This window comes from Microcebus murinus, chromosome 9 (assembly GCF_040939455.1).
Source record: "Microcebus murinus isolate Inina chromosome 9, M.murinus_Inina_mat1.0, whole genome shotgun sequence".
NCBI classification, from domain to species: domain Eukaryota; kingdom Metazoa; phylum Chordata; class Mammalia; order Primates; family Cheirogaleidae; genus Microcebus; species Microcebus murinus.
Window position 1 is genome coordinate 81,682,501 of NC_134112.1, and position 20,669 is coordinate 81,703,169.

At 39.0% G+C, this 20,669-nt stretch overlaps 1 protein-coding gene across 8 annotated transcripts in view; it reads left to right on the forward strand.

Annotated features, from left to right (window-relative positions):
* The window catches only part of NRF1 (nuclear respiratory factor 1), a 142,399-nt gene that overhangs the window by 91,718 nt on the left and 30,012 nt on the right, over window positions 1-20,669 (forward strand). For 7 of the 8 annotated variants that reach the window (XM_076006606.1, XM_012789202.3, XM_076006608.1 and 4 more), the window contains 5 exons: window positions 849-1,007; window positions 2,518-2,715; window positions 3,350-3,451; window positions 9,949-10,106; window positions 18,921-19,045. In XM_076006606.1, coding sequence (XP_075862721.1) covers window positions 849-1,007; window positions 2,518-2,715; window positions 3,350-3,451; window positions 9,949-10,106; window positions 18,921-19,045 — 742 coding nt within the window. Of the gene's footprint in view, window positions 1-848; window positions 1,008-2,517; window positions 2,716-3,349; window positions 3,452-4,522; window positions 9,910-9,948; window positions 10,107-18,920; window positions 19,046-20,669 lie in introns of those variants that run through there. The other variant, XM_076006611.1, reaches the window with a different exon arrangement.

Consider the following 20,669-nt stretch of genomic DNA (forward strand, 5'->3'; position numbering starts at 1 on the left):
TCTTGCCCATGATCATTATTAGCAACTAAGAATGTTCACGGACTAGACCCCCACCCCTGCCTCCCCAACACACAAAGAATGTGGTTACTATGCCAGGAAATAAATAAGAATGGCAGTTGTCTCTATGGTTTAAAACTTGTTTGGTCCGGATTTGATTTGTAAATAACTCTGAATGAAGTCCATAATGTACTTAAAGTCACACATGCTTCACTATATCTATATGTTAGAGTCATTAGTGGCCTAGCTTACTAGAAACTTTCTAGAAGAGTTAGGGTTGTTGTTCCTTTTATTAAGTTAAAGGCCTATTTATTTTCATATGTTTTGTAATCAACCACCTTACTGAATTCTTATTGTTTATAGTAGTTTTTTATTTTATTCTTTGGAGTTTTCCAGATATATAGTCATTTCATCTACAATGGTGATTTACCTGCTTCTCATCTCTTATTTCTCTCTATTATGTATTGCATTGATCAGTACCTCCAGAACAGTGTTGAAAACATCCTGACTTTGATATCTTAAATGCATGGAAACTATAAAAGGGAAATAAGCTATAGTACCAGTAGTATCTTAGGAGGCAGAAATCAAACTTGGTAGATACTCTTGCTCTTATAGGAACAAGTCTACAAAATGCAGCTTAAGGTACACTTTACCAACATATGTATAATTCTCAATCACCCATGAAACTATGTAACCTATGGAAAACAGTGGTTTTTATCAGTCACATTTTATAATTCTCTGGGACCCTTCAAGAGGGCTCTCTGTTTTATAATCATACGGTTTGATAGGGGACATAAAACTCATCCCACATGTCTTTCATGAGTATTGATTACCACACTATTCTTTTCCAGGCCCAGCTGCGGGCATTTATCCCGGAGATGCTCAAGTACTCCACGGGTCGGGGAAAACCAGGTTGGGGGAAAGAAAGCTGCAAGCCCATTTGGTGGCCCGAAGATATCCCATGGGCAAATGTCCGGAGCGACGTTCGCACAGAAGAACAAAAGCAGCGGGTAAGGATTCCTCTGGCCTAAGTTTCCCATTGCTTTTCCATTCTGAAGCAACAACCTCAATTTCTGTCATTTTTACTTCTTATGCTAAAAAGTATAAAACCGTGTATAATAGTTAAACCTGTCCCTCCAGAGAAGATTGACGTTTTCTGATGTATGGCATTTCCCATTCGTCACTCCATCACTGTAAAGAGAAGACTGGGATGGGTTTGTAAACTTACAGTCTCTCTTCATAGTTGTCTTTTGGAGCAGTTTGTTTTTTTTTTTTTTTTTTTTTTTTTGAGACAGAGTCTCGCTTTGTTGCCCAGGCTAGAGTGAGTGCCGTGGCGTCAGCCTAGCTCACAGCAACCTCAAACTCCTGGGCTCGAGTGATCCTTCTGCCTCAGCCTCCCGGGTAGCTGGGACTACAGGCATGTGCCACCATGCCCGGCTAATTTTTTATATATATATATCAGTTGGCCAATTAATTTCTTTCTATTTATAGTAGAGATGGGGTCTCGCTCTTGCTCAGGCTGGTTTCGAACTCCTGACCTTGAGCAATCCGCCCGCCTCGGCCTCCCAAGAGCTAGGATTACAGGCGTGAGCCACAGCGCCCGGCCTTGGAGCAGTTTTAATTTAATGATGTGCTTGAGAAAACCAAAGATACTTGAAGTAAATGTATTAATCACTTTGAACACTTAGAAAATGTCCTTATTTCAGGTTAGCAAGAATCACTGTTACAAAAATATAAATATGTAATTAGAGAAATGTGAAGTGTGCCAAGTGAGTCTGCTAATGACAAATTTTAGAAGAAAGACTAAACTAGATACCATCTCTTACTTTTTCTGCTTGTTTTTCATTGAACTTGGAAGTTTACCGAAAATTTTTTTTTTTTTTTTTTTTTTTTTCAGACAGTCTCACTCATTGCCCAGGGTAGAGTGCCATGGCATCAGCCTAGCTCACAGCAACCTCAAACTCGTGAGCTCAAGCAATCCTTCTACCTCAGCCTCCCAAGTAGCTGGGACTACAGGCATGTGCCACCATGCCCGGCTAATTTTTTCTATATATATTAGTTGGCCAATTATTTTCTTTCTATTTATAGTAGAGATGGGTCTCACTCTTGCTCAGGCTGGTTTTGAACTCCTGACTTTGAGCGATCCACCCACCTCGGCCTCCCAGAATGCTAGGATTACAGGCATGAGCCACCATGCCCGGCCTACTGAAAATCTTAATACATCATTCTTGGCCAGAATAATCTTTTGTGAGAAGTGTGAGTTTGGCCTCAGGTTTAAATAGGGCATAAAACCCCGAAGCTAAACCAGACTTTTATCAGGAAGGAAACCAGTGGGAAACCCTCTTTGGTATTTGGTGCTTAGTTTCTTTGTGCCAGCATCAGTGTATGAGAAATAATCCTAAGAAAGTTTACGAGAGGTTTGGTATGGTTTGATAAATAAGCAGCTGCTTATTCTATACTGGGACTAAATAACCAACGTTCTTTGTGGCTCAATGTACTTTGCTGGTCTTTTGGTGACAGGTTTCATGGACCCAGGCACTACGGACCATAGTTAAAAACTGTTACAAACAACATGGGCGAGAAGATCTTTTGTATGCTTTTGAAGATCAGCAAACACAAACACAGGCCACAACTACACACAGTATAGCCCATCTTGTACCATCACAGACTGTAGTCCAGACTTTTAGTAACCCTGATGGCACTGTCTCACTTATCCAGGTGAGTAAACCTGAGGGTTGCCAGATTGCAGTTTCTCAGATGGATCACTGAGCACCTCACCTCAGACTAGAGAAAGTTTTCTTTGTGTAAACTCTTGTGTGACATTTATTATATAGGTTCCCAAGATCTTTCTACCCGAAAATGATTTCTGAAGAATATCTTAAATTGTTTGCATCTTTAAATGCAGAGCTATGAGTAGCTTTCCTGGATGTTTCCAAAACAGAGCACTTTAAAATAGCATCTTTTTTATTGTTTCACTGTTAGTGGCCAGGGAATATTTCTTCTGAAGTAAAGCACAGTTTGATAGAGAACCTTTAAAGTTCAGATTGGTGCAGTCTTACTGGATTTAAAATAAATAAATAAAGTTCAGATTGGGTAAGAGTAGAAAGTTGGTTGACTGACAGTGGGCACTGATAGTGAAACATGATAGCTCCCCTAATATTGATTTATTTGGTTGAGGTAAAATTCTGATACTCATGTTAATCTCTGAGTTATGATTTTAGTAACTTGTTTCACAACGTAAGGCATATTATCTGTGCTGAATCAGGGATTAAATCAATTTTAGCTTCTGAGTAGAGGAGAGGAAGAGGGCTCCATCCACTGACACTTAGTCACTTTCCGTGTTTTTCTTTAGGTTGGTACAGGGGCAACAGTAGCCACATTGGCTGATGCTTCGGAATTACCAACCACAGTCACTGTTGCCCAAGTGAACTATTCTGCTGTGGCCGATGGAGAGGTAAGAAAGAGGATTCTGCCTGCATCTTCTTAAATACTTGAATGTATAGGTGAGGGTAAGTGAGGGTCCAGAAGATGAAGTAGTAGTGTACACAGCTGTAGCATTATTTTATTTAAACTTATTTAAACATCAGACCATGACAGTTTATATGTTAATTATAACAATTGAAATTCATGGGTCCTTATGACCCAAACCCAACTGTCAGGAACTTAAAATTTTACACTTGCAATATAGCATTTTATACTATGCACAATCAAAAGGGATTATTCCTTTAATACTTTTATGCTGTGAATCTCAAAGGATTTCATCTTTGGGCTTTATGAAAAAAAATTGGTTCATTAAAACTGAAGTTGACTAAGGGGAGCATTCTTTGAAGGAATAAATATATTTGCAAGTCAGTAATGTGATTTATTACATCTTAAACATGGCTTTGAAAAGATTTCACAAGAGAATCCTTCTCTACCAAAATTGAGGTAATTATGGGATGTTAACCTAAAGGCAGCTAAGCTTTATTGAACACTTAGTGGGCTCAGCACTAAACCCTATGAAGTATAGGTTCTGTTATCGTCTTCACTTTATATATGAGAAAACTAAGACATACAGAGTTTAGGTGATTTGCCCAAAGTCACAGAGTAGTGTTGAAGCAGGATAATGCATTTAGAAAAACATTATCTCAGCTCTCAGCTCTGAGCCATTAGTGAGGATTCAAGAAGTGAAGAAAAAGGTTCATACATCACTGTGGGTGTTTCCCCTAAAGATACTGGTATGATGTACACCTGAACTTTGAAAAATAGCCAACAGAGGTCAAAGAGCAATATCAGAAATAAAGCTAAAAGTATTATCTCACCCTTGTTCAAAGCCATGGAGCATTTCCGCTTGGAACACCACAAAGGCACTTTCATTTGTGTGCCTTAGGAAGGGTAGAACTGACAAAGGTCCCACAGCTCAGAGATGAAACGAGAGTGCACGGCCAGGCTCCTTGGTCAGCCGGCTTGTATTGAGTCCCTGCTGTGCCGCAGGTGATCCGTTAGCTATATGGAGTTGACTTACACAGGATCCCTGCTCTCTTAGGGCGCCGGTCCAGTGGGGGAGAGAGATGCCTACATAAATGAACTATGGTCCGTGCTGCAAGAGATGCTGCGAAGGGTGTGTGCCTTCCGAAGGAGAGGATATTTCCAGCTGAGGAGTCTGGGAAGGTTTGGGACAGGAGATAGCACTTGGTTTTTGAGTGTAGAAAGGTGAAGGCCAACAGGACACTTACTTTTCTAAGTATATAAACATCATAAAAGGATATGGATTAGCAGAGCAAAAAATTAATCAGTCTCAGAACACTAAAACTAGAGGACACTCTTTGAAGTGTGAAAGAGGTAGAGGTAAAGTTTATGAGATTTGCTAGTGTTTAGCATAGTCAAAGTTATCAATCATATCTCCCTATTGAATGTTTCCCATTAATATTTAAGGAAAGTAACTTTATGTTTCTTTCATTTTTAAAAAAATTTTTATTGACACATAATATTTATGCATGGAGTTGTGTTTCTTAAACACTTTTGAGACCAATTCTTTGAAACATATTTTACTAAGTAACTTCACATATACAAAGGTAATTAATGTATTCAACCATTCAGTAAAAATATGGAAAAAAAAATCTCAGTCACATATGGCTTTTCTAGCATACTAACATCATTATTAAGTCATTTATTGTGAAGATTGGTGAATGACATTTGTAAAATTTTAATTGCCTTTTGGTAAATACCCAGATTCAGTCAGATGAAAAAAATATTCTAATTTCTCCCACACTTCCAATGAAATGAAAATGATATAAAGAGATGATAGGTTATGTCAGAAAGGACTAACATTTTTTAGATTATATAGTTTGTTTCCATTTCCCTTCTGATTTCTTAGATGTTGACATAGTTATTATTGTCTTAGTTTTGAACCCTAAGAACTATAATTAGTCAAATATCTCACTGAAGTGGGGTAGATAAGACCACATCAATGCCAAGGAAGACATTATATCAGGTGACTCAGTAGAAACATACTTCTCTATGGTTAGCATCTTTTCTCCCATGGAAAAGAAAGTACTTTATAACAATACGTGATACCTATACTTTTAGAAGTTGGTCATTTTGTTATTCCAGCCATACCAGCAAGAGCTCTTACCTTAAATACTGCCTTCAACATCCAATTACATTCAGTTGCATTTATGAGAAGAACCATTTCAGGTCTTGGTGTGCTGAGAATACTTAAAAATCTGAATAGTTAAAAAGACACAAACCCTCTAGCCTTAAGCAGTTTAAAATTAATTGGGGGCACAGAACAATTTACATAGACATTTATGATTGAGCAAAAAAAACAATTTCAAAATAATATAGAATAAACTATGCTAATTTTAAAATATATAATCTTAATTTTAATATTATATTTAAAAATGCAAATTGGTTTGAGAATTTATTCTGTCGTGTAAGACTACCAATTTGTGTTGGTGGTATTAATTGCATTAGATGTTGGAAAAGTAAAAATTTGAAATAGAATGGTATCTGATGATGATGGTGTATGTGATTCTTAGAAGGGAAAAAAAAGCCAAAGTCCAAAGACATGAGATGTGAATTTTCAACTAAACCATCAACATATGTAACAGTTTTGAAATTGGACAACTCATTTTAGATAGGTGTTTTGTGAATGTCAATTTACCTGAAATATGAATAGGCTGAATAACAAGTAGGAAAATGAAAATAGTGTCTTCTACATCCATCCGTTCAGTAAATATGTTTTGAGTCCTGTGCCAGGCATTATAGATGATATAGATACAATATAATAAAGACTGCCTTTGCCCTTAAGGAGCAAACAGGTAGGTGGTAGAGAAAAACATATAAAGAACAATTGCAGTGAGATAAGGACTTAGTAGCAGCAAGTCCAGGGTGGTATGGAACTGCAGAGGAGAGGCCCTAACTTTAGACTGTAGGGGGGTGGAGTTGTCTTAGGAAATACTTCCCACAGCAGTAGCCCCTGAGCTCAGACAAGAAGGGTAACTAGCAAGGCAAAAGATGGAGGGTTAGGAGTTGTGTTCCTATAAAAGGGAGCAGCACATTCAGTGCATTGAGTTGTGAAAGCGTAGAACAGCCATTGTGGTTCACTCCAGCTGGAGAGATAAGGGGAGCCACAGTTTGAAGTTCCTCATTGTGTAGTGGCTCTCTCTCAGAAATACATAGACGCTAATAGAACATCTTCTGAATATCTTCCTCTCCTAGAATTACTGGCCCTTTCTTTGGAGCATGGTGACATCCAGGCATAGGTAACTACACACTGTCTCCCAACAGGTGGGATAGGAGGGCAACAAGAGCTTAAACAAATGAAGCCAAAGCACTGTAACTCAAGAATAGAAAATTCCAAAGAGATGTTAGCACCTAAGCTGATTTATCACCTGCCATATTTCTGATTATAAATCTCTTCTGTTTCTTCTTCCTATTCTCTCTCTACCGTTTACTGTCATCCCCCTTAATCTTTCTTGCCATATAATTTAACTTCCTTAAATTATGCTGTATATGGCAACATTCTAATACTATTTTCACTATAATTATAGTTGTAACTGAATGTGTCTATATTGAATTGCTGCCTTTGGAGTATGAGGACTTGGCAGAGCTGAATGGGCCAAGCTCAGGTGAGAGCAGAAGCATGAGCGGGGCTAAAATAGAGGGGCAGATCAGGAAAGAAGAGCACTGTTCGATGACAATAGGTGACAGTGCCACCCAGCGTTAGCCAATGATTTGAGTATACTCATTGGCCACCTAAGAACTGATGGTGGAACTTGCCATCTGCAGTAGCACTATTGGCAGTGGTGCTCATTGGAGTAATGAGAGCAAAGCAGTCACACTTTGGGAAGCAATAGCTTTGAAGTTCTGAGTGGGCAACTTTGTAGCTCTAGGATATCTCTGCCCTCAATGGTGATGGACCCTCAAGGCTTGCTGGCACAATCCACTGCCCATGAGAGAGCTCAGGGCAAATACTAAGGTAGCTCAAAGGAATGTCTGATTTTTCTAAAATGATTTTGACAAAGATTCTGAGAAGCATATCATATTCTAAATATGGAATAGAACCAAAGCAGGAGACATTTTAAATATTTACCTCTCCTAGAGCTTGTGGTACTGTCCTTGGGACACAGTAACAGGCAGGCGCAAGATAACCACCCACTGGGCCTCAGTAATGTAGAAAGGGAACAGCAAGAGCTGCAGTAAGCATAGCCAATGTCCTGAGACCCAGGAGTGCAAAGAAATATTATATCTGAGCTGATTTATCACCTACCATATTTTTTAGTAGAAATTGCTTTCACTGCCCCTGGTGCTTTTCGTGTTTAAAGGGGGATAATTAACCAGTATTTATTGAGCAAAATGGATTGAGGTAGCTAGAGACAGGTATCCAGAACTAAGAAGTCTTGCCAGGTGTAGTGGCTTGCTCCTGTAATTCCAGTGCTTTCAAAGGCCAAGGTTGGAAGATCGCTTGAGGCCTTAAGTTTAAGACAAGCCTAGGCAACACAGTGAGACTCAGTCTTTATAAAAAATGTAAAAAAAATTAGCTAGGTATGGTGACATGCACCTGTAGTCCTAGCTACTCAGGAGCCTGAGGCAGGAGGATTGCTTGAGCCCAGGAGTTCTGATGATGTCCCTGCACTGCAACCTGGGTGACACAGTGAGACCCTGTCTCTTTAAAAAAAAAGTACCAAGAAATCTCTAAATGCAAAGCATTGTATTAATATCAGTGGTTCTCAACCCAAGGCCAGAGGGAAGATTTGGCAATGTCTGGAGACATTTTTGATTGTCATGTCTGGGTAGGGCACTGTTGGCATCTAGTGAGTAGAAGCAAGCGAGGTGCTAACCATCCTTTGACACACAAGAGAGCATCCACAACAAAGACTGGTCTGGCCCAGAATGTTAACAGTGCCAAGGTTGAGAAACCCTGGGCTAGATCTAGCAAAGTTGGATTTTCATCTACTCTGTCACCAGATAGTAGTATGTATGGTTTTTGGGTTTTGTGGGGTAGTTTTTTGTTTTGATTTCTTCATAATTTCTCCCCTACTAAAAAGAAAGTTTTTGCTACATTAAAAACATTATTTGCTATTTGACAGTTTCCATCAAAAATAAAAATATAAAATAACTGATCTGTAATTTCACCTCTAGGAATTTACTGCATAAATAAGTAGACTCACATATGATATATAAGGTAGAGTAATATATAAGAATATTCATCATAGCACTGTTCTGTAATAGTTAAAGACTAGAAGCTATCTAAATGCCCAGTAAAAGATACCTGGTTAAATAAATCATGGTGTTCCTATATAATACAATGCTGTGTAGCCATTATTATGAATCATAAATGAATGAAGCAGTTTTATATGTTCCAATATGGAGTCATTTCAGAGATGTATTGTTTGAAAAAAGCAAGGCACAAAAGATACTTAGAATATGTTGCCATTTTTACTTTTATTTTATTTATTTATTTGTTTGTTTATTTATTTAGCCTTATTCTGTTGCCTGGGCTAGAGTGCTGTGGCGTCAGCCTAGCTCACAGCAACCTCAAACTCCTGGGCTCAAGCAATCCTGCTGCCTCAGCCTCCCAAGTAGCTGGGACTATAGGCATGTGCCACCATGCCCAGATAATTTTTTCTATATATTTTTAGTTGGCCAATTAATTTCTTTCTATTTTTAGTAGAGATAGGGTCTTGCTCTTTCTCAGGCTGGTTTCGAACTCCTGACCTTGAGCGATCCTCCCGCCTCGGCCTCCCAGAGTGCTAGGATTACAGGTGTGAGCCACCATGCCCGGCCCATTTTTATTTTTAAAAAGGAGGACATAGAAAGAAGAAATAGGAGTATGTGTAAATATGCTTGCATATAGAGAGAATACCTCTGCAAGGTACACAAGAAAATGGGTAATGATAGTAGACCCTTTGGGCAAAGGATCTAGAGTACTGGCATTATATTTCCTTTAGTATAATTTGCATTTTTTCTCCAATGGGCCATTTTTAATGACCTAGCCTATGTATGTTTTTTACCTTCATTTATTATTCATTTATTTTAATTGACAAAATTGTATGTATTTGTCATGTACGACATGTCGTTTTGCAATATGTATACATTGTGAAATGGTTAAATTGAGATATTCATAAGGATACAGTGGAATTCTTGCTTTCTGTCTCCTATCAACCTGTTTCCAACTCCCTAACCCCAACACACACAATGAAGGAAATATTTTCAATCGTTTCTTTTGTGTGTCCTTTCAGAATTTCTTTATGCAAATATAAATAAGCAAATTCAAATATACATTCTAATATCCCCCTTTTTGCAGAAAAGATAGCATTCTAAAAATTCTGTTCTGTACATCATAGGTCATCTTAATTTAAAGTGTATATATTTGGCTAAAAACAGCAATTCATTTAAAAAATTACTTTTTGTAATCATAACCCTTTCGTGCCTTTAATTTTTACTATTTTATCCTTTCTGCCCCAGGTGGAACAAAATTGGGCCACGTTACAGGGAGGTGAGATGACCATCCAGACGACGCAAGCATCAGAGGCCACCCAGGCAGTGGCATCATTGGCAGAGGCCGCAGTGGCAGCTTCTCAGGAGATGCAACAGGGAGCTACAGTCACCATGGCGCTTAACAGGTGGTGGCAGGGGTGGGGAAATAAATGAAGATTGCAAATCTCTCCCTGTGGTTGTGGGTGTTGTACCTCAGTTTGTTACAGTTGGCAGTTGGAACTTAACACTCTCAGCCCATAAGATATTGTAGGTTGGCTTATAATCAACCTTTACCAAGACAAATTGAGCTTTTTTTCTTCCAGTATGTTTAGGAAGGATGCTGCAGGATGGAATATTCCAATACAATGTGGTTTCCAAAGCTAAATTGTATTGTTTTCTGCTTGGTTCCTTCCACTGGCTATTGATAGGAAAGATCATCCCCACATCATTCTTCTTTTTATCATTCCTGACACAATTTTATTTTCAGTGGACTCAGGCATTTTAATTAATGGTTAGGAGTGTGGGCTTTGAAGCCATACTACCTGGGTTGGAAGCCCAGCTCTGTCAGTTACTAGCTGTTTGGCCTTGGGCAGTTGATTTGAACTCTCAATGCTCAGGCTTTCTTCTTCTGTAAAATGAGGGTGATAACAGTACCTGCCTTGTAGGGGTGTTATGAGAATTCAGCAAATTACATCATGTGAGATCCTTAGATCAGTGTCTGGTGTATAGTAAGGGCTGCTATTCTCATTATATGCAGCAGCTATTAGTCCCAGATAGTCACTGTAGTCTTATGACATGCTAGCACTCTACTGGGGAAGTATGTAAATAGAGAAAGAGTGCTCTACTGTCTGCCCTCAAAGAAATCATACTCTCATTGGGGAGACTGATTTAAATAAAACACATAGTAAACAGTAGTAATTAGAGTATAATTCACTATTGAATTGTGTAGTACAGACTGAATTTTGTAGAAATTCAGAGGAGGGAAATCACCTCCCCCCCAAATATAAAATTAGCTAAAGTTTAGATTGGTTGTGATAGATTCTAGAGAGCCATGATGGGTTTATGAACAGACAATTTACTGTATGAGGCTGTGTAGTATGGTGGTTGAGAAGACGGCTCCGAGGCCATACAGATTCAGGTTTGAATCCTAGCTTTACTACTTGTCATTTGATCTTTAGAAACTTAACCCCTGAGCCTTGGTTTCCTCATCGTTATAATGTGGATAATACTAATCACACAGACTCGTGTATGTGAGATGATGTATGGATGTGAGATGATGTTGGACACTCTCATCAGAGTGTCCAACCCATAGTTAACACTTTAGGAATTATAGTTATTATCATTTAAATTATATTTTAAGATTTGCCTATTCAGAATTGATTATAGTGAGAAAAGATTAGAAGACCAGTTAGGAAGAGGCAGTCTTGTGAAGATCTTGGAAACTAAAGTAGTAAGAATGGAGACAAAGTGACTGATTTTAAAGGAAGTATGGCCAGAGCTTGGTGGCTAATTAGGAATAGAAAACTGAAACTCTCTCTCACACACACACTTGTCCTCTCAGAATTACTCAGTGAGTCCCAGAGTGACTGGGATTGAAACATTTTTCTCAGCCCATTGAGCTGTTGCTTTCCAAAAACATGGAAGTCTTACTTGGTTCCTTAAGCTTTGGCTCAATTCCACTCCTCCTTTTGAGAGAGGACACCCAGATAAACTTCCTGAGAGACATGGCCTGAGTGAGAACCTCTCTCTCCCTTTGGTCCTGTAACCCCTCACTATAGCTTGGGGCCTAACAGGCTCTCATTAAAGACCAGCAAAATTTGATTTAATTGAGAATTCCAGCCAGCACCTTAGATATTCCAATGAAGTGTGAGTGTCCTGGGAACCCTGTACATAGTGGAAAATGTGAGGCACATTCTGGCTCCCTTTACTGTAAGGACCAGGGCTTATTTCTAAAGGCAGCCAGGGTAATGGTATGCCCTGAGGGCTTATTAACAAACTCGACTGCAGCTGAGGTGGCTACAGTGTTTACTCCAAAGGAAGGAGAATGTGGTTCACTGTGGCATGTGGGAGGAGTAAAGAGATGTTGAAATCTCTTTGCAATCAGATAGTTCAATGCCCCAGTGAGTATTGGGGGGTGGTGTGTTGCAGCTTCTGCTGGGGATGCAGAAACCAAGCCTGGCAGCAAAGACTAGCCTACAGTAGGCTATTAGGGGGACATCAGGGCTTTTTGAACCCACGGGCTAATGTCTTAGTCAGGAGGGTTGGATGGAAGACACAAGCCCTTGGCATTTGCTTCTCTGTGGATGAGATGCATTGGAATCCTTTATTCCCTACACTCCCAGCCTCTCCATAGAATTTGTTGTTGGAAGTCATCTTAGTGAAAAATACACAGAAAAATCTGGGATTTGTTCCTGTGGTGACAAAGCAGTTTCATAATCTGCCCCCCTTCCAGTCTGTCTCGGTTTCAGGTGCAGATGGAACAAGCATGGTTTTCTAATAACCACCTGTACCTCTGCTGCAATGTAAACAACAGATGTGGGCACAGGGTAAGAAGGAGAGGCAAGCTACATGGAGTGGCAGGTGGGGGACAAGGAGGCAGAGGACACCTTCATCTGTTAGAGGGGGAAATGGGATCAGGACAGTTGCAGGACAGACCTGTTTTTCAACCATGCTATTAGAAGAGTTTTGTACAGCAAGTCACAACAAGGGCCCTGGGCTCCACAGCCTTTAGTCCACCCTGGCTTCATAACAACCCATAGGAGATATGGAGAAATTGTCCCTAAAGAAACCTGAAAACTTTGTTAATTTGAATTTTCAAAATAAAGAATAAATTAGTACTTTTCAGGAAGGCACGGTGGGGAGAGACTCAAAGTGAACAAGTGAAGAGTGAAACATCACAGCTTAAAAAATAAAATTGAGCTATTCAGTCCAAACAACCAGAGAGGAAAGGAAATGATATCATCATTTATTTGTTGTGAACCAGTGATTAATTTGAAGTTCTTTTGTTAAGCTATCCTAGACCGATAGTTCCTCTTAAACATGTCCTTTTACAAAGGCAATTCTTTACCATGCCCAGTACAGTCCTTACATACAGGAATATATGATATGAATTTGTAGATTGGATCTACATTTTCCCAGGTGGAAACTTACTTTATCCTGTGTTGTTGACACTGAGGCCATATTTGTGTCTGCTGTGTGCAGTGCTGTGACTCAGTGCAGTGGGGAAACATGCTTTGAGCAATTGCTCTTCCTAAGGAATTTAGAATTTGCCATTTTGTTGCTGTGGAGACTTTCCTTTAAAAAGAGAAGTAAGCCATATTTTTAAAGAAAATGTCACTCGTATTCTTTTTGAAGATATAAATATTGACTTAAAATTAGAGACATTATTAAAATAAAATAGGACTTTAATATATGGAGTAGTATTTGTCCAATAAAATAGATGGACAACTTAGATAAGAAGTCCTCTCTGGAAATGGAGGGCAGGGATTGTGCAACTGTAAGATTGGACACTTATTTTTTTTTTTTTTTTTTTTTTTGAGACAGAGTCTCGCTTTGTTGCCCAGGCTAGAGTGAGTGCCGTGGTGTCAGCCTCGCTCACAGCAACCTCAAACTCCTGGGCTCGAGTGATCCTTCTGCCTCAGCCTCCCGAGTAGCTGGGACTACAGGCATGCGCCACCATGCCCGGCTAATTTTTATATATATATATCAGTTGGCCAATTAATTTCGTTCTATTTTATAGTAGAGACGGGGTCTCGCTCTTGCTCAGGCTGGTTTCGAACTCCTGACCTTGAGCAATCCGCCCGCCTCGGCCTCCCAAGAGCTAGGATTACAGGCGTGAGCCACAGCGCCCGGCCTAGATTGGACACTTAGAGATAAGAAACTGATGGAAAGCTCCATCTGCAGCTCTGGTTTAGAAATGACTTTTGTCTTTGAGTTGTAAGGTGGTAACTCAGGGATATTTTAATCCCTATCCATCTTTTAAGTAAAGGTAATTTTTCCCTAGTAGTTTAGTTTGGTCATTTCCCGTTGCATATAGCGTAAATGTTCAGAATTACTTTGGAAATGGTAGGCCTGCTGACGATAAGGGACATCATGTGCTTATGCCCATGTGAAAGGTGCACCCATTGTTGCTTTGTCTCTGGCTCTGACCTGGGATAGAATAACTAACCTCACTGATCTGCCAACCCATCACCCCTGTTGGACTGCTCATCCCTAGCATCCAGATTGTTTTAGGGTGTTGCTGGTTCTTAGCTTTTCTTCTACCATACCATATTTTAGAAAGGTATTAAAGAAAATAACTTCAAATTTTTAGAGCTTCAGAAAAATGGGCGTGATGAGGCGTAGGTACGCTTTCATGTTGAGGCTTGGCTAGCTGCCCTCCCCCTTCTTTGCCCATGAAACTCACTGCAAGCATGTGTCCAGGGCACACAAAAGCAACAGGTTGTGTCACCGTTGATGCCCATAGAGATAAGATTATTGTAAATTGTAATAAAAATTCTAGGGAATGAAGAGTCACTGAGGTAACCTGTAAATGAAGATCCTATTTCCATGTAAACAATTCTCACATACCAGCTTCTTTCTTCAGAATATCACGTAGCTGCATCTTTTCCTGAAGAATATATTTTTCTGCTTTCCATAAAGTGTCAGGTCAGAGTGTAAATATTTTTATTATTGATCAGTGATAGCTGGTGCTGTAAAATTGGTTGGTAGTATTATTGACACAAGCATCTTAGAAAAATATTAAAAATTAAGGACCTAGGCACTAAATAATCACCCATTATACTCTCTCTAATAAATATTTATGAAGCACTTTAACATTAAAATCTATCATGAAAAATGTAAAGCACAGCTTTAATAGTAATTCCAGATCAAGGATCCCTTTTGCTCTGAGTTCACGTTACAGATGCTATGGGATAACTGGCTGTGGGTGTCAGATCACCGAGAAGTGTGTCAGCAGAGATAATGAGCTCAGCTTTTATATGGGCTGCGTGTGAATTCTATGAATCTACTCTGCTTTTTGCACAATTTCAATTATGTCCCAAATTATTTTATGAAAACAAATAAATTTAAAATATATCATTATGACCTTGAACTAAGTCAAAGGAAATCTGGAAATTAAATTTTCTTTTTTTCTCCCACAGCTAAACAACTAGAAAAAGGGGAAAGATCAGCAATTTTGCATTTAATTTATCATTTTGAATAAATGTCAAAGAATATTTACATGGAGAAATACAATGTTAAGTGAAAAAAGTAGGCTTTAAAAACTATATGTACAAAAAGGATACTAGATACTGTATGAAAAACTAAAGATCTCAGTAAAGGTAAATACTACTAAAATATTATTAAGATGTCAATACTACCCAAAGCAATCTACAGATTTGCTTCAATTCATATCAAAATCCCAGTAACATTTTTTGCAGAAATGGAAAAGCCCATCTTAAAAAACTTCTGTGGAATCTCAAGGGACCCAGACCCCAAATAACCAAAACAATTTTGAAAAAGACGAGCAGCAAACCTGGAAGACTTTGCCAGAAGTCTTCTTATTTCAACTTACCACAAAGCTATAGCAATCAAAGCAATATGGTACTGGCATAAAGATAGACACAGACCTATCTGTGGAACAGAATTGGGAGCTTAGAAATAAACCTTCACATATGTGTTCAAATGATTTTTGACAAGGGTACCAAGACCATTCAATGGGGAAAGGATATTCTTCAACAGTGGGGTTAGGAAAACCGGATATCCACATGCAAAATAATGAAGTCGGACCCTTACCTAACACCAAATGCCAAAATTAACTCAAATAGATCTGCAACCTAAAACTATACAACTCTTAAAAGAAAAATGTTAACACATTGGATTTGGCAGTGATTTTTTTTATAGGACACCAAAAGTACAGCAGCAAAAGAAAAGATAGACAAATTGGACTTTGAAAATTTTAAAAATGTATGCATCAGAAGACACTATAAACAGAGTAAAAAGGTAACCTACAGAATGGGAGAAAATATTTACAAATCATATCTGATAAGGGATTGATTCCTAGAATATATAAAGAGCTCCTCAAATTCAACAATTAAAAAAAACTGATTCAAAAATGGTCAAAGGTCTTGAATAGACATTTCTCCAAAGAAGATATACAGATAACCAATAAGCACATGCAAAGATGCTCAGTATCACTAATCATTAGGAAAATGCAAATCAAAACTACAATGAAGTATACCACCTCACACCTATTATGATGGCTACTATCCAGAAAATAACAAGTGTTGGAGAGGAGGAGATGGGGAAATCAGAACCCTTGTTCACTGTTGGTGGGAATGTAAAATGTTATAGTCACATGAAAAACAGTATGGCGATTCCTCAAAAATTTAAAAATAGAATTACCATGTGATCCAGCAATTCTGCTTCTGGGAATATACCCAAAAGAATTGAAAGCAGGGTCTCGAAGAAATATTTACATGTCCATGTTCATAGCATTATTTGCAATAGCTAAAACATGTAAGCAACCCAAGTGACCACCAGCAGATAAATGGATATGCAAAATGTGGTATATACAGCCTTAAAAAGAAAGGAAATTCTGACATGTGCTATAACATAGTTGAACCTTGAAAACATTCTGTTAAGTGAAATAAGCCAGATAAAAAAGGACAAATCCTGTCTGAATAGTCAAAGTCATGGAGACAGCTGAGCATCGTGGCGTGCTCCTATACTCCTAACTTCTCAGGAGGCTGAGACAGGCCGAGGCAGGAGGATCGCTTGAGACCAGGGGTTTAAGACCTGCCTAGGCAACATAGTGAGACCCCCATCTCTAAAATAAAGACTGAAAGTAGAATGATGGTTACCAGGGGCTAGGAAGATGGGGGAATAGGGAATTAATGGGTACAGAATTTCAGTTTTACAAGATGAAAAGAGTTACGGAGATAAAATGATGGTGATGGTATCACCATCATTAGTAGTGTATTTAGTACTACACACATTAGTAGTGTATTTAATATCACTTGAACTGTACACTTAAAAGTGGTTAAGTATATAAATTTTATGTTATATATTTTTTGCCACATTAAAATAATTTTTAAAACTGTATGTACAGTATGATCCTGATATTACCTGTTTAAAGTTGTGTTTAAGATGAGAAGGAAATAGCTGTGATTTCTGTATATTTTAAATGTTCTTTTATACTTAATAAAAATTTCCCAGTTTTCTACACGTATTGCTGTTATTATCAGAAAAACATAACTTTTTAAACAGAGAGGCATAAAAAATTAAAAAGACAAGTTAGTAAGAAAGGGAGAATTTTCTATTTAAGGAGACTTTTTTTTTTTTTTTTTTTTTTGAGACAGAGTCTCACTTTGTTGCCCAGGCTACAGTGAGTGCCGTGGCATCAGCCTAGCTCACAGCAACCTCAAACTCCTGGGCTTAAGCAGTCCTACTGCCTCAGCCTCCCAAGTAGCTGGGACTACAGGCATGCGCCACCATGACCGGCTAATTTTTTCTATATATAGTAGTTGGCCAATTAATTTCTTTCTATTTATAGTAGAGACGGCTGCTCTTGCTCAGGCTGGTTTCGGACTCCTGACTTGAGCAATCCGCCCGCCTCGGCCTCCCAGAGTGCTAGGATTACAGGCGTGAGCCACCGTGCCCGGCCTAACCAGACTTTTTTGTCAGGTTTCTTTTTCTGCTTCCTGGAATCCTTACAGTGACCAAGAAATCTTTTCCAGGGGAATTATTATGTCTGTTGCCTTACTTGTCTGCTGACTTTCTTAGGTGAAAAGGACACTGTTCGGTTTGATACGTGTTGCTTTGCCCACAGTCCTGACATGTTTAGCCTGACCAATCTTCATCCCCTCGCCTGTCCCCACTTACAGCTTGTGATTACAAGACAACTGCCATAGTTATGGCAAAATCTGCAGCTTCAGAGCAAAGCTGAATCAACTAGCTTATTTGTCTACCTCTGCTAAACTAACTGGCACTGCCGTCTCTTCCTTGCCCCCTTTTGTTATTCTCTCAGTAACTATAAATTGGCATCTGATACTTTCCCAGGAAGGATACTGAATGACCTTTTTTTCTTTTTTGCATCTCTGAAATTTAGATGGCACAGTGTAATCTTACAATTATAATTATCAGGAATTTTTCTTTTGTTTCTTACTGGTGCATAAAATAATAGTGTATCTTATAGTCTGTAGCATCACTGAATCAAGAAAAATGGGTATTTATGCATATAATAAAAGTATATAGCAAGGAAAAGAAAAGAAAGAAACAAACTTCTAGAATAGTGCTCATTATAAACAAATTGTTAATGTCTTTTTATTCTACAGAGTATTTGTACAGTGAAGGGAGGTTTATTATTTCATCGTATTTATAGAAGAAAGAAATTTGGACTTGTAGTGATAATTTAAAATTTTAAGTCTTCATTAGCCCTGAAAAACATGGCTAAAAACCAAATTGTTATTATTTAATATTAATTGAATAGCGAGTCCAGGTTGCTGCTGACTCCTGACATCCTCTATTCTTGGCTAGAAAAGGACATTCTCAGATGGTCTGCCCTGTGTTACTATAAAGAGAAAAAAAAAACCTTGTGATCGACAACCAAAAGGGCTTTTGCATTGTGAATATGGATCAGAGCTTCCACTGTGGCTTGTGAGCACTCAATTGATATTGATAAGGAAGAGACTGATAATGAGTACCTTGTGTCCCTGACACTCATTACCTAGGTTTAGAGAAAATCTCACATTAGCTTTATAACTATGTAAGACTTGAGATTTCTCTAGCTGTTTATTATCATTTAAACATTACTCCTGGCTCTATCTGTTAGCACTGGTATCATGTATTTGCTGGTAGACTCACTCACAAGCATGGAGTCAGTAGATAGAGGGAGAGGGTTGAAAGGATGGTTTGTGGTGCTGCAGTGCTGTACTTTTATTCATCTTACACATCCCCCTTTCCTGTTCCTGTACCTGCAGCGAAGCTGCCGCCCATGCTGTCGCCACCCTGGCTGAGGCCACCTTACAAGGTGGGGGACAAATCGTCTTGTCTGGGGAAACCGCAGCAGCCGTTGGAGCACTTACTGGAGTCCAAGATGCTAATGGTAAGAGAGCATAAATATTTTATTGAATTTCTTCCCTGTTTCCACTTAAACCTTCCTTATAGGACTGGCAACAAACCTTCAGAAAGAGGTTGAACTTTGGTTTGAGTTTTTCTTCCTTTGTAGGTATTTGATACCTAGGAACATTCTAGGAGCTTCTGATTCCTTTCAGTAGTAGGAGACTTGGGCATCTCCTGAAGGAAAGTGCCATGATAATGGCTACCTAGTTGAGTTGTTACTTAAAAAATGATTATTTTGCTGTGACAAGACTAGCTGAGAGGCACTTTAAAATTTTCCATTGGGCATATTTTGTCCTTTACTCTCTCATGGGGTAGGGTAGGTCAGTGTCCTTTACTGTAACAGAGACTCTCCCATGGATGAGTGCATTGTGGTAGGGTAGAGTGTTCTGACTACCTCCAGAAGGGTACCACTGTCTCACCCGTCCACAGGGTCAGGCAGAGGATGTGATGAAAGCACTTTTTTGGTTGGTGCTATGAGTTCTGCTTCCCATTATATGTGACCTCAACGAAGGACCTCTGGATATGACCAATATCATGCTGCCATCCTTGCCCTTCTTCCCCAGCTCTTGACTTGCTGGATATGGGTGAATATCTCAAATAAACAAAAGGGATAAAGTTCATAGAAGTATAGTGGCAAAAATATACAACTCCAATGGATCCAGCTCTTTGAGAAGTGCCTTAGGAGTCTGGATCAAAGAGAAGGACCAACTCTGTTCTGAAAGACTCTATGTGATTGTTTCTTATATACATATATAAGAATACATATAATACATTAATTATATACATATATAATTAAGCAGGACAAATTAAGAATAAGACAAATTAAGCACAATGCTATGCCCTTCTTTGGAAGTAGGAGGAAACAAAGTACTTCTGTCCCTCCAGAGAAGAATGACATAGAGGCTGGGCTTGGTGGCTCACGCCTATAATCCTATCACTCTAGGAGGCCGAGGTGGGCGATCGCTCGAGGTCACAAGTTTGACGAGATCGGGCGCGTTCAGGGTGGTGTGGCCGTAGCCAAGGTCACAAGTTTGAAACCAGCCTGAGCAAGAGCGAGACCCCGTCTCTACTAAAAATAGAAAGAAATTAATTGGTCAACTAAAAATATATAGAAAAAATTAGCCGGGTATGGTGGCGCATGCCTGTAGTCCCAGGTACCCAAAGGCTGAGGCAGGAGGATCGCTTGAGCCCAGGAGTTTGAGGTTGCTATGAGCTAGGCTGATGCCCGGGCAACAGAGTGAGACTCCGTCTCAAAAAAAAAAAAGAAAAAAAGAACGACATAGGGAATGCAAAGAGCCATTGATTGTAGCATCTGAGAATCATTTTCCAACAATAACCAAAAAAATCCAATACTAAAACTATAGTCTGCTTTTTCTGTAGGGCTTAGCAGCTTTCATGAACTAACCTATATTAGCCAGAATGCTGCAGGATAAAGGGCATCTTATAGCCATGTGTGTTCAGGATGAAATGGACCACAGATAGAATTAAAGAAAACCTCTCTCTGTAGCCAGAATTCCACCCCTGTTTTCTTACCTTTTACTATTTCTAATGGTAGTCCTAACCTACCCTATAACGTAGGATAGGATAGGATATCTGGCTATGTGGCA